This window comes from Colossoma macropomum, unplaced genomic scaffold, assembly GCF_904425465.1.
Source record: "Colossoma macropomum unplaced genomic scaffold, Colossoma_macropomum, whole genome shotgun sequence".
In the NCBI taxonomy this organism is placed as follows: domain Eukaryota; kingdom Metazoa; phylum Chordata; class Actinopteri; order Characiformes; family Serrasalmidae; genus Colossoma; species Colossoma macropomum.
The window spans coordinates 20,205,360-20,220,480 of NW_023494807.1; the positions used below are offsets into that span (position 1 = coordinate 20,205,360).

A 15,121-nucleotide genomic window follows, 5' to 3' on the forward strand; every position below is an offset into this window, starting at 1 on the left:
GCCTAGTTTTTGCTCTTTTTTAAGTTGTGCTCATTTATAGCTTTACTGCAACAACCCTTGATGGTCGCCTTGTCATCCTACTGAAACCAGGAATATTCATGCCTTGCTGTTATTCCATGCCTAGTATCGCATCTGTTTGAATTTACTTTGCTACCATCAGTCTCAGCTCTAACCTGGAACACCTTACCCCACTGTTCATTTGAAACTCTTTCAGTTTTCGTTGCCCAACAGATAAACGCAATGGATTCCTAACCAATGCACCAGTTGCAAAAAAAAGTTTGAACATCTAGAAAACTTTCACTGCTTGTGTGCATAGTGCTTGTCTTATTGATGGTTATTCTCCCCGTTTGTACTATCTAACCTCAATGTAGACTGTAAATCTAAGAGATTAGGATATTGAATATTCAGGAAATTGAATATCCAAGACATGCCTTTCTCATGTTCTCAACTTTTTAAAGAAATTAATTCCTCTCGTACGATTGAATTAGTCAGGATTTCTTTACTTCAGTCGTCTTTGCAATCAAACCAAATTTTGTAAACATGTCATTGATTAAATAAGGTTTATTAATTTCTTCATATGACATGGCCTACAGCAAAAAATACCCAAGCAAATCCCTGCAGTATGAAGGTTGTTTATTTGGTGGGATAGAAAGACTGTGTCTTCACCTGAAGGGAAACTTGACAGTGTCACACACTCAGCTGTGAGCTGACTACTTGTTGAGGTTGCATTCAGTGAAATTAAAACTTAGAGAATGAATACTGATGGGGTGCCAGCAGTACCTTCACCCACCTGAGGGAAGGATAAATTGACACTGAAAATGAATCAGAGGTTTTGAATCACCAGAGACAAGATTTCGTTTAATGGAAGGTTTTTTTTCCCCCTACAGTACGTAATTCTTGTAATGTTACAGAAATAAATGTTGCTTTATTTCACACAAATAAGACTGGTTGCTTCACTTTTGAATAGTGTCTAACAAATGTGAAGATTCCTGCAGTCTGAAAAAAGAATGGAAACCCGTTCGGACCAATCACAATAGTGTGTGATGTAATCTTAATTTCATACGTAAAACATTTATTGTGCCATGGATTATAAAAATATATATATATTGTTGCATTTCCTCAAATTGAGTCATGTGGTCCTCAGCACTTCACTCCATCTGTGTAACTGCAGTCCTGTAGTCCTTGTAGCCCCTGCAGTTTTGTAATTTTTAAAATAATGTTATGTGGTGGTTATTGTCTCAGGCCTGAACTAGACACAAATCTTTTCTCTTTTGGTTTCCACCGGGGGGGGGGCGGGGCGACTGGGCCTGAATCAGTTTGAGTTTTGTTTAACCGTATAGGTCTAAAGTGGGCCTGAATTGACTTTATCAGGCCAAAACTAGGCCAAATCTTTTTTTCCCCTCTATATTTGTTTAGAAATTGTTAGAATTTAGTTTTACGGTGTTACGCCTAAACTTTGGATCTGAAGTAGTCTGAATTTTGTTTTGCATATGTCCTAAACTGGACGCAGCTTATTTTGTTTTGCCCTATCAGGCATGAACTGGGCCTAAATCAGTCTGTTGTGCTATATCCTGTCTGAATTGGAGTTTAATCAGTTTACTTTGTTTTACTGCATCAAGTATGGATTAGGGCTGAATCAGTGGTTTAACTAATCTATAGTCTGGACGTTTTGAATCTCGTCTCATTAGCACATTCTGCACCACCTCTGTGCCATAATGTCTTCATGAGCACCCAATCGATATGGAGAGAGAAACGCTAGAGGGCAGGAGGTGTTTGGATTCACTGCTCAAATTGTCCAGGCCTCGTTGGCAGGATTCCGTCGCCGCAGCACTTACCTGCCTTGTCCAGCAGGGGGCATCCGAGCGCCTTTAAAAGGCGGCGACGGAACCGCGGCGCTTCGGCTTAACACGACGGCAAAGCCGGGGAAACGAGTTGTGAAGTACAGCTACCGCGGTGCTGCAAAGCGAGTGGAAACAAGCAGGAGTTTCACACCGCAGCGCTTCCGGGAGGGAATTTCTTACAGAATCCTGCGGGGGGAGTTCGCAGCTGACCGCAAGGTTACTGAAGTGCAGCCAAAAAGACAGAAAAAAGAGGGGAAGAAGTCCCTACAAGATGTTCAGTATTCCCCTCCACGTTGCTGCTCAGGATGGTCTCGTACTAGCCAGGCTTTTAGTTTAAAGTCTCGCCTCATGTGTGACCGTCGTTAGTGTACGTGCTAAACGGACTGTCTGTCCTGCCGTCAGCAGTGAAATTCTCCACTAAAGCGGGGAAAGGAGTGCTGGGCTCTGCGTTATTCTGCAGCTCCGCTGTGGTGGTCCCTCACTGAGGGGGGGGGCGAGGGGAAACAGTTAACAGATCCAGTATTTTCAACGAAATGGGGTAAGTGGCTTTGTATGTCATGCTAGTGTCACTGCACCGAACTGAGCACACATGAGCAAAAGGGGTCCAGCAGCACAGAAGAACTTCTTGGAGCTCAATAGGGGGGTTTCTACTCACAGGACCACGCGTGGCACTGTCCAATTTATGTAGTCGGGCTTGTTGTACCTTCTTTTGAGACAGCAGGAGGGCTTCAGTGTAGAACTGATTATGGATACAAGTAGTAGCTTAGTGGGGACAGTTCTGAGTCTTAAAGGGGAATTCAAACGAAATTTTTCAAAAATTCTACATAAATGGATAAGATGTAAACAAAGTCAGTCAGAGTGGTCTGACGTGAAATGCTCCATTCTAGAGAAACTTGAGTCAGAATTGTTCATAATGGTGGTGATAGGAACCAGACGTCTGAAAAGTTTAATGCCTCTGAAAGGTCCCTCACAAAAAGTTACTACATGAAATGGTTAGATATATGCTGGCTAATGTCTGACATGTTGTTTTATGATAGTTTTGTGATAAAGTTTAGGCTTAAAATGTATTTTAATCTGTTCATTTTAATCCATTAATGGCAGAGGGGTACATGCAGGGTGTTGTAAGGCAAAATAGTTCCCAAAAAACTTTTTTTTCTTTCAGATTTGTATTTTAACACCATCAACATTACATATAAAAACTATATGAAAACTCAGAAGGCACATGTAGGTTCACTGCTGGTTTTGGATAGTAAATAAAATGGCTATATTTGTGCTGTGGACATGGTGATCTCTGGTTCCTATCACCACCACTGTAAAGAAATCTTACTCTGTAACTTTCTCTACAAGTAACTATTTCACATAAAACCACTCTGAATGTCTCTGTTTACATCTCAAGGACTGAATTATTCAGAAATTTTGAAAGAAAATTGGTGGAATACCCCTTTAAGTAAAGTTGGGTCAATTATTTCTGTCTAGTTCATGTAATATGGCTATTATTATTAGATATTATGGTGTTTTTGGAATATGCAGGTCATGGGTCTTAAATGAGAGAGCCGTTCTTGTGTTCCACTCACCACTTTTCTAATTTAACTAAACTATTTTAGGGTGGACTCTTGTATTATGGGACAGTATATTAGATATTATAGTATGTTAGGTCTTGAATGATGAAGCCATCAACCTATTTACAGTATTTTCTTTTGCCCATTTAGAAAAATTCCACTAGTATACCTCAGATCAAACTGGGAATAACAAGTTGGAGAGAGCGGAAACACATTTCGGTTTTTGCATAGTAATGTTAAAGGCATTTGAGGAAGATAAGGATTTTTTAGAATTGCAATCACTCAACATATTTTTGCTACAGATTAAAACTTTGTTTCCAGCTTCTGTGAACAGTTCAGCTGAAAGTTTGGTGCAAATGTTATAACTTAACCCACAGGTGGGGTTAATTCTTTCCAACCCAAATGCGTAAAAATATATTTATCAACAGAAGTATGATTAGTGAAAAGAAAGTGGATCAAAAAAGGCAAATGTATTTTTGACCACAAAGTAGAACAGCAAATAGCAGCACAATGAACTGAAATATGTTTTATTTACATCACATCTGTAGTACGTTTTTGGTGAATCTGTGCACAAAAACTTCCAAAAAGATGTCTCTTTTGAGTTGATTTGGGGGGATGTATGGATTTGTCCCATTGTTTCCTTTGGGAGTCTTGTTGTAAGACTATTAAAACTAACACCCTTGTGTGTCGTCTGTACTTTAGCCTGGTTATCTCTCACTGTGAGTTGTTTATCCAGTGGGGAAAAAAAACATATTAACCATTTCTTCCTTTTTTGAATGTTATTTTGTCAGGTATTTTTGTCAATTAATTACAACCCCATTTCCAAAAAAATTGGGACGCGGTGCAGAAAGTAAATAAAAATAGAATGCAGTAATATTCATTGCATTCTATTTTTTTGTCTTGCTGACATAAGCAAGACTTCCCTGAAAAAGACGTCGTCTGGATGACAGCATATGTTGCCAAAACATGTATATATCGTTCAGCATTAATGGAGCCTTCACAGATGTGCATATCACCCATGCCATGTGCACTAATGCACCCCTATACCATCATGAATACTGGCTTTTGAACTGTGCGCTGATAACAAGCTGAGAATGTCCATGATTTCCAAAAAGTCTTTAATGCAGTGCCGCCTGAGGGCCTCAAAATTGTCAGCAAATAATGGTTTTTGGTCATCTCCCTTGCATACAGAGATTTCTCCAGATCCTCTGAATCTTTTAATGATATTATGTACTGTAGATGATGAAAAGCAAACGTTCTTTGCTGTTTCACATTGAGAAACATTATTCTTGAATTGTTGCACTATTTGCCTGTGCAGTCTTTCACAGAGTGGTGAACCCCTCCCCTCTTTACTTCTGAAAGACTCAGCCTCTCTGGAACGCTCTTTTTGTACTCAATCATGTTACTAACTTATTGCCAATTAGCCATCAGGTGTTTTTTTTTTTTAGCATTACACAACTTTACCAGCCTTTTGTTGCTCCATCCCAACTTTTTTGGAATGTGTTGTTAGCATTAAATTCAAAATGGGCAAATATTTTTCAAAAAACAATAAAATTTAAATTTAAATCATTTACATATTGCATTTTGTTTTTATTTACATTTTGCACAGTGTCCCAACTTTTTTGGAAATGGGGTTGTAGTTATTAGTCAGTTATTTTGTTTTCTATTTTATTTTGTACAATCTTTTTAAATTGAAAAGCAAATTTATTCTTTATTTACGTTTCAGTAACTCCTTTATTTTAATACAGGGCATCAGACAATGCCATACCATGCTTATATCATTTTAACAAAAAATGTCATGTATATTGTTTTTTGTTGCAGGGGATCAATTCTTTTGGAAAAGCTTTTTTCTAGTTTGGTAATGCAGTCTTCCACAGATTAATTGATATTGTACATATCTTCACTTTTATCTTTGGTTTGAGCGACCATTCACCCTTTACACCAAACTCTTTGGAAACTGGGCGAGTCTTCAAATTTACAAATATGCTACGCCATACTGTGGTTATAATACTTTGGTTTTTTAGAGGTGTCTTGGGCATAATTACAGTTTCTAGGCTATGAAGGACCAACTGGGTGAACCAATTTGCCACAGCACTACCCTGACGCATCGCTAGTTAGTTAAGTATACAGAAGTTTGCGATTGTGGGTGAAGCAGCTAAACCATGACCTTTGCCTGAATTTGCATTTGAGTGTGTATTTTTCCTTAATGGACAGCATAACATCATCATATGTTTATTTAGGGGACACCCCATTATTTTGAATTTGAGATATTCAGTGGTCCAAGAGTTTAATTAAGGGATCCCAGGACCCCCTGTATTTGTATGTGATTAAAATAATATAGGTGATAATTCAAAAACAGCCTTCAGGGTTACTTTTGAGAAATATCTTCCCAATTACTGTGAAAATTCACAGATGGCATTGTTATGGGGATACGAGAACATGACTAAAAATGCATTCTACGTGTACCTGTTTATCTATATTTACCCTGTGTTAATTTGTGCCCCGTGCTCCCCATCTTATATATTACCCGATGAGCCATGATACCTGAATTTACTCTAGTATGTTTTGATAAAACAGAGAATATGAGCATGTAATTACAGTTTATTACATGTTTATTAAATGTTTATAATGCCTGCCAAGCAGTTATATGTATATAGCTCATTTATAGATTCTGGAGTATGATATATTAGGAGAAACATCAGAGGGTGGACCTTTAATTAAATGTATGTTGGCATAAGCCTATGTTGGCTCACAAGGAATATTTTACTCAATAAGATAAGACACAGTTGCAGCTGATTGGAGGAATCCTATACTTGGCTATATTTTAAAATGTTTTGCAATGTCCTCTGTCTGTGTGTTGTAATTATTTCCACTTTTCTCTCTAATTGCAGAAAAGGGTCCTCATCTGTCCAGTAAGAATGTTTCCATCCCACAGAGAGAGGTAAACAACCCCATCCTTTCACACAGGTCACTACACTGGGACTTATGTCTGTTTGTCGCTTAGATTATGTTACATGGGCTGTTGAGTCTTGATCCTAAAGCCAACCATGACATAATTATAAAATATTCACAGATTTTCCGTATTTCAGCTGGAACTGGGTCAAGTTAAATTTTTAACTCATATTAAGGAGAATATATGGTCTAACTGGGGCGTCTCAGTCACAGCTGAGTGGCACCAAAAGATCATAGGGTTTGATACAGAAAGTCGGCACTGCCACTCAGCCACTGTTGCCTTCAGCTCAGGACCTCCAGAAGTGTCAGCTTAATATTATACATTTAATTCTTACTCTGATTTGACAGTTTATGAGTAACACCTACCTTGTATCTACACTCTTTGGCCATCTTATCAAAAACACGTACCATATAGGCGCACTTTGTAGGTTACTAACTGTAGACCATCTGTTGAGGCACAGTTATCAGCCCCACTCTGCCCCATTCATCAAGGCATAACAGCTTTGCTGGGTTTTTAAATGGCTTATGTCAATGAAAACCAACTTTTCTTCACTTTTTTTTAATAAGACTTAGATGTAGTATGTAAACATTGTATAAGTTTCAAAACATATCATCCAAATCTCTAGTCCATGTAATGAAAATAAGCTGCAAAAACAGCCTGTTTTAAATTCACTATTTTTGTGGTGGCACGAAAACCAACACATTTAAATATATCCATCTATTCAGTATACAGCAGTTTAGCTTTGTCCATTAAATGAAGTGTTTTAGTCCAGACTGCTTTTCAAATGAGGCACAATACAGGACCAGAACAGAAGTCATTTACATATATCCGTCAAGAAAAAACAGCCTGGAGACCTAAGGGATGGATAGAGGTTGGAAATGTTCATGTTTGAATATTCATAAAATGACTTACAACATAAAATACGATATGTTGACCTCAAGGAAACAAGTAAAATAGAAGAAAAGTGTAGAATATGTGCCCATTCGAGTCATTTTGAGTGTATGTTCTCTTGCCAGTAAAAATTCTGGCACGTTTTACCTTCACAACCCACCATAGAAATAACCCCAGGTTATATTAATCCAGTGTGAAGTGAAAAAAATGCTGTTGTACTCTGTGGAAAAGGTTTTTTTTTAAAGTATGGAAGCATTTGAAGAAGTGTGTACTTGTGTTCTCTGTGGATGAAATCAAGCTGATATGTACTGTCCTTCCTCAAGTGAACAACTCTGAATGTTGTCAGAAAAAAATATATAATTTTTATATCAAAATTGCAGTTCGAAAGAGTGCAATTTTCAAATCGCAAGTTTTGAAATTTATATATATATAAATTTATTTATATATATATATATATATATAAATTTATTTATATATATATATATATATATATATATATATATATATATATAATCTGAACTATGTGGTAGTCTGGCTCAATCAGCAATTAAGCACCAAAAAATACAGATATTCAGGAAAAAAGATAGAAAAAGGTTGGCTGTGAATTCCCAATCTAGAGACCTTGAATCCAGTGTCTGGCCCTGGATTTTGTAATCACGCATAGTTAGCTGAAGTGTCACTAAAACTGATTGACCTTGTGTCATCCTTTAGCCCTTCATCAGTGGTCAGTTTCTGACCACAGGACCACTGTTGGCTGGATATGTTTGATTGTAGGCCTGCTCTCAACCAGCAGTTACACAGATGTGTGTAAAAAAAAAAAACAGCAACACTACTGTGCTTGATACACTCGTAACAGCACCACACACACTACCATGTGAATGTCACTGCTGTGCTAATTTGTCCTATGGTGGTCCCTTTCCAATGATGGACAGGGTAGAGCGGGGCTAATAACCTGTGAAGTAACAGATAGGCTACAGTCAGTAAATGGAAACGTACATAATGTATGTATACAGCAGGCGTTTCTGATAAAATGGCCTGTCGGTACAAAGCAAAGCAGTGTACCTAATAAACTGGAAACTCACTGTACTCTTTGTACCACTGTTCTATTAATACTATCTGTCCAGTATTGCAATATGTTTACTGTTTGTTACTGTAGTTTAGTGTTTGGTGTAGTTTAGTGTTTGTCTATGCTGTGCTGTCCTGTGCTTTTGCATTAAGAACAGCTTTCCTAATGAAAGCTTTTGGTTACTGTTCTGATATGATGACTAATGTTGAATTGAACTAAACTGAATTGAATTCATGGTGTTGCCTTTTCTGAGGTGGATTGATGACCTTATAGAGTTCATACTGGGTTAATGTTAGTAAATGTAGATGATATAGAGGGTGTTGTTAATTAGTTCATGCTTCCTTGGAGCTGTCAAGGTGTGAGGAGGGCTGGGAGGATTCAGTCACAGAAACGTTTGGCCTAATTCTTTCTTCTGAACGGCGCCAGACGTCCTTCAAACGCTCTCTTGCATCACACACCCACACAGTTTGTTACAACACAGTGTTGTTCAGTTGTGTCCGTATACTCAAACATAACTGTGTGAATTTCACTTTGTCTAACCTGAATTGCTCATTTTATGCAACTGCAGGCTTACTTTAACTCTTAGTTGCAGTTGTTGCTGTCAAAAATAAAACTAACTTTCAATCAACACTACATTTGTGTTCAGTTCACTGAAGTGTTCTAACCAGTGCAGTTATAATAATATCCCAACAGTGGCATTGCAGTCATATTTGGAATGTAGCTTGTAGGCTATAGGTGGTACTAGTATACAAATGCTAATTACGTTGTGTAACTGTGTCTATGGCATTAAATATGTTGCCAATATATTCTCCATTCCTAACAGCGCTTCAGTCCTGCTCGCCTTTCTCACAGCACAGAGCAGCTATAAACAGCTTTATCTGGAGGATGCTTTCTTAGTTAACATTTAACAGTAATTGCTTTACTGGGAATGGCAATAAGTCAATGAAAACTGATGCAAGTGGAAATTTGAGGAGTAAAATATGCACACCAGCTGAAAGTCCTTATAGAAAGGGCTCATGGTAATCTTACTTTTGACCTAATATTGAATTGATACAGTTACAGTCCTTTATTAAATGGTTCAGTGCATCATAAAATTTCAAATTTCAACATGTTTCAATTAGATTATGTTGGTACAATTCAGACCTGTTATTAAAATACACTGAATACACATGCCTGACTTAAGGGACTGTTAATTCAATAGTGGAATATTAAGTGCTGTTAAGTTGTGACTCCATGTGACCAGAAGGATAGGGTGTTGTCTTCTGTTTGGGTCTTCAGGCTACATAATGGCTTGTTCATGACAGGAATGTGCACAGGTGTTTAAGCAGTGATGCACGACTCCGGGTTCTCTGACTCCACTTTATTCTAACCAAGAAAGCTCCAGAGCTGGTGATAAAAGGACAGCAGAGATTAAACCATCCTGAACGTATACCCAGTTTTTAGATACTACAGATTATACTACAGACTATAGTGATATGATGATAATTCAGCTTTTTTCACATAATGGGGCACAGAGTGATGTAGGACTATTGAGAAAATCATTGCTGTAGTCAGAGTTCTTTGAAGGGAAGCCCTTTTGAAGTTCTTTTTCAGTTCTTTGAAAAGGAACCACCTGGAAGTTACCTTGTTCCTCTTTTCACGAGGCTGAAATTAGTTTCATATTCAACAGATTCTTATTCAACTTCTCGGGTCCATTAAGTGATGCAGCAGTTAGCCTTCTGAGTTATTTTGAGCCAAAAGTTCCAAATAAAATTATAAATTTCACAAGCAAAATGCTAAGTATAAAAATGTTCAAAATATGTTGCAAACACAAATAATGAGAGTTAAATCAAGCTTAATTTTTCAAAAATATTTCTTCTCATTTTTAGTCATTCTGATATAAATGCAGAATCAATCATTTTACCAGTTTTTGCTTTCATTTCTTTTTATTTGCTGATTTTGCTAATATCTTTTTTGCAACAGGAGTTTCTCGTTTGCTTCTGAATTTTTTTTTGCTTCTGACTTTTGGCACTTTTTAACAGGGGGCAGGTCTAAGAAGAGAGCATTCAGCGGACAAGTCTTCTGAACACATAGCCACGCCCACTCCGAGTGCCGTGATCTTCCTCAAACATGGTGGAGCATTTTGTACTCAGTGTAGTACTGCCAGAGAAGACTGTGCTGACATGTCCACCCTTATGAACAGTGTTTGTCATATTTATTGATGTAACACACACTCAGTCCTGACACAGTCCTGTGTCAGTCTGCGTAAAATATATATTTTGACGTATAACGTGTTCCGCCATGCTGGGGGTGGTTCACGCTGAGTGGCTACGTGTTCAGAAGACCTGTCACTCCAAATCAGTTGACCAATAGAGAGTGCAGGTGAACGCCTCTTCCCTGTTAGAGACCTGCACCTGCTAAAAAGTGCCAAAAGTCAATAGCAGAAGAAAAATCTCAGACTGAAAAGAGCGATTCCAGAAGCAAAAAAGAAATCAGCAAAATCAACAAATAAAAAAAAATAGAAGCAAAAACTGGCAAAATGAGTAATAAATTAATACTCGAATGAGCAAAAATGAGTAGATTTTTTTTTTTGAAAAAGTACATTTGAATTAACTCTATTTGTATTTGCAACAAATTTCTGACATTTTAATACCCGATATTTCGCTTGTGGATTTTGTCATTGTATTTGAAACTTTTGGCACAAAATTAACTCCATACTAGCCTACCTTAATGGTGCACTGTTGCCAGAATGTAACTGCAGCACCATTTAAGGTGGAACAGAAATTTGAATAAGAAGTTGTCAAAAAAGAACCAACTTCAGCTTCATCCTCTTTTTCAACAATGTTCTAAGAAAAAAATTGTTTGTTTTTAGTTTTTGCAACCCTAATCGTGAAGAAAATGAAGAGCTGCGGTACTGGACATATCGAAAACATTTTTGTGAGCAGAATTTGTGCTTATTGCAGCTGGCGTAAGCACAAATTCATTGTTTAAAGCCTGGTGATTGACACAGAGAAAAAATTGAAAACTGAAAAAACTCTGAATCGACAGACGAAGCGTCGACTCCAAGCATTTAGACTCTTAGAGTAATTGGCCAAGAATCGACCCCGACTCCCAGACATGCTGGAGTCAAAGAATCAATTCTTTTGGGATCATCTCCTCATCAGTTAAAGGTCCAAGTGTTGGAATATTGAAATCTCCATTCAGGTTCCCATTACATTTCTTCACGCAAAGACAGAGTAGGAAGCCAACAATTAAAGAAAACAGATTTTATAACAAGACTGTAATTCGCAGTAATACAAGTAAGCATATTTCACTTTTCTGTTAACACGAACATGTTGCCAAGGACGTGTTATTAAGGACATGAATGAGAAGGCAAACATACCCCGGGCAGCTCAGGTGTGGCTTTTCACTAACTAGGCTAACTGCTCTAGCTGATGTTAGTTAGGTGAGAAACTAAATATTTTTTATATATAAAAACTAAAATTATGTTTTTGACAAAGTAAAACATTGGGACATTGTTCACTGAGGAGAAAATACCTTCAGGAGAAGAATATACCAGTTAGCATTAGCCCGTTAGCTCCTCTAAAGAGGCAGCTACTCATCCAACATGAAAACCTACTGATTTCCCATTGCTATTTCTGAATAAACTTTTTTAAAGTTTAACCACCAGTGCTGTCATCTAAAAAGTAAGTGTGTAGTCCTGTGCTGGCTAAAGTCTGTTTTTCCCACTTTTTGTTGTTATTATTTCCTTAGCCTGATATTCGCTCATTAACTCTTACGGATGCTTAAATATTAAAATTAGTCAGAATCAACACCCCTAATAGGGGTGGGCAATATGGCAAAGATGCTTGAGTAATTTTTTTACGATACACAATATGTCACGTTATTTATTTTTTCTTACATCTGATAAGTTAGAACACACAAAGTAGTGCCACAATTTAAAAGTACTATCAAAAGCTATTAACTCAGTTAATAGATGCAGTTAGGAAGTTAAGTACTGACGATGTCTGCGACATGCCCAGAAAAGCATACTGTGGCATATTGTGATGTAATTTATCATATTAACAATAAATATTGTCATATTGCTCAGCTCTAATCATGAACTTAGTTCATGATTCCTCCGTCCATCTTCTTGTTTTTTTCCAATGAATTGATTCTTCTTTTAATGTGTCCAAAGTAAGTCTATTGGTTATTTGGGCTTCAAGTGAGAAGTGAGGCTTAATTTGGTTAAGGATCCATTTGTTTGTTTCTTTGCCGTTCAAGGTGCTCTCAAAAGACTTTGTCAACACAAAAGTTTAGACATCAATTTTTTCCCAATTTTTTATTGTTCAGCTTTCACATTCATAGAGAACCGCAGAAAACTGTGTTTCAGAAGACAATTCTGATTTCTGTAGAGACATCATTACATATGAAGATCTTTTCAAGCTCCTTTGACTATCCCCTTGCCAATCTGTGTTTTTTTCTTAACTGCTAGGTCCTTTCTTAATAATTGATCCAATCAGGCAAAAACTGTCCACACCTTTGACATCTTTACCACTGATGGTAAAGCTAGCAACTTTTCTTGTTGTCATAACCTTTATTGAATTGAATTTAGACAATAAAACAGCAAACCATGCTTTTTTTACCTTCTTTTTTTAAAAGCATGGCCAAAAAATAATCTCATTCTTTATTAAATATCATTATGTTCAATTACAGTTGATTCTAACATTCCAAAATCAGTGCAGTCGAGTCACACTTTAGATCAATGCATTTATACAGCCCTTACTCACAGCTATTTGAAACACATGGATTACATGAGTGAGTCAGTTAGAAACTTTATTTGTCCCAGTTTGGAAAATTATGTTTCAGATTTGGTGTGATATATACAACAAAAAGGTATGACACAAAGAAAGTCCCAGATAAATTGATTCATTAGCAGGCTACTAGCGGTGCCCTGTAGGCAACCCGACCCGTCTTCAGTGATAGCAGAGAAGGGAAAAGTTCAGCAACCTCACTGCTGGGCTTTAGTTACATTTAGGGCATCATATTCCTTCAGAGAGGGGGTATAAGACAAATATTTATTATTGCCCGCTTCTAATTCTTTGGTGATACGAAGCTGAAGTCCGCTCTTCACCAGCTTCTTGTTCGAATTTCCCCGTTCCACCTTAAATGTTGCAGCAGTTACATTCCAGCGCTACAGGCATCAGTACTGCTGGACTATTTAAGGTGGAACGTTAAAGTTAGCTAGCTAGCTACCAAGACATTAGCATGCTATTAGCTATTTCTTATGCTTGTTACGAAGCAATCGACTATAATACATTGAATCGACATTAAAATAAGATAATACAATGGTTAACGAAATTTTTAACAGAGAAAATACTTACATACTTACATGTGGGTTTCTTTGGTTGCTTGCGCAGCCATCTTGCCGGTTTTTCTTTTTTTTTTCTCATAACACTCCGTTTGGAGTGTGCCTCTGAAAAACCTCTGTTTGGGGGGCCATGTAGCCCTAACATTTCGCCCTACCCCTCTATCTCAACAAAAATTGGGACACCCTACCCCTGGACATGAACGCACACAACAGAGGGCTAAGGGCTAAGTGGTAGGGGCAAGGGGTGAAATGGGATTGGGCCTTGCTTTCAGTTTTTTAAAGAAATCTGCAGAGATATTTTTCCACACCTCCAAAGTTCAGTCTTGGTTGCATTTTCTGCGTCTCACAATCCAAAACACATTCATTGACGTTGAAGTTTGGACTCTAGGGTGGCCAGTCTGTTGGTAAGGGCTTTTTGACAGCTACACATACTTTCAAACTCATAGCGTTGAGTTGTCTTCTCACTGTGGAAGGATGGACAGAAACAATTCTGAATGTTTTTAGATCTGAATCAACAGTGAAGCTTGATTTTCTCCTCTCTCTCAAAGATGAGCTTTAAGCACTTTTTTACTAATGGGGCAGTTTTGGTGGTCTGCTAGGTCTGCTAGGCACAGTTGTTTTAATCATTTTTTGAACTCCAGTTTCTAAAATTCCTATCTTTTCACCTATTTTCTTTTAACTTTCCCTTATTTTCTTTTGACTTTGCCTTCTTTATTCTTTACATCTAATCTCCTCAGAAATATCTCCAAAAAATGAATAACTTGTACTGAACGTGTGTTTGAGAGAGAGAGAGAGGGCGAGAGAGCGTGTGTGTGTGTGTGTGCATGTTTAAAACAGTATTTTCTGCTCCAGTTTCTGAATGCTGAAGCAACCGGCCAGGCCACAGAGGGCTTGCACCTCTTCTCTCTCTCATTAGTTGCCTGGTGCATTTCCAATCACATTGAATGGCAACCCTGATGTCCATGGAACATCATCTGTATTGTCCTCTCCATGCGGCATTGCTATTATAATGAATGTTAACACGTCAGAGGCTGTACCTGCATTGTTAAACAAAATAATGAGATTGAAAATTATCTTTCAGGCCTCATTGTGAAATGTGTTGATCATCGTAGGCTTATCACTGACCAACTGAGGAAAATACACATTCTGAAAAGGGTCACTCTGGTTGCTCACGAATACAGTCTTTCATCCTCTCCTGTAAAGGCTTTTCCCATCTGCTTAAAGGGCTGTATCTCACATTTTACTGTCATGCGTTGTATTTTTTTCTGCCTAAACTTTTTGTGTGTTTTTTTGTACCAAAAACCCTCATTAGTTTTACATGACTGTTTACCAACCTTTCTTTAAGACTGGTATATGTAAATTATCTCTGTTCTGATTAGCTGCCCTGTATTTTGCCTCATTCAAAAAGCAGTCCAGGCTGAAATGTTTAAACAAACTGTTAATCCTCATGGACATCAGGAAAAAATGAAGTTCACTTGCCTC

The 15,121-nt window shown here is 37.6% G+C and overlaps 1 protein-coding gene across 1 annotated transcript in view; it reads left to right on the top strand.

Annotated features, from left to right (window-relative positions):
- The first annotated feature begins 1,765 nt into the window (after nucleotides 1–1,765).
- LOC118796926 (homer protein homolog 3) overlaps nucleotides 1,766–15,121 on the top strand; it is a 59,306-nt gene continuing 45,950 nt past the window's right edge. The window contains 2 exon segments of the mRNA XM_036556080.1: nucleotides 1,766–2,379; nucleotides 6,292–6,341. Of these exon segments, the coding sequence (XP_036411973.1) occupies nucleotides 6,319–6,341 (23 nt within the window). The 5' untranslated portion in view covers nucleotides 1,766–2,379; nucleotides 6,292–6,318.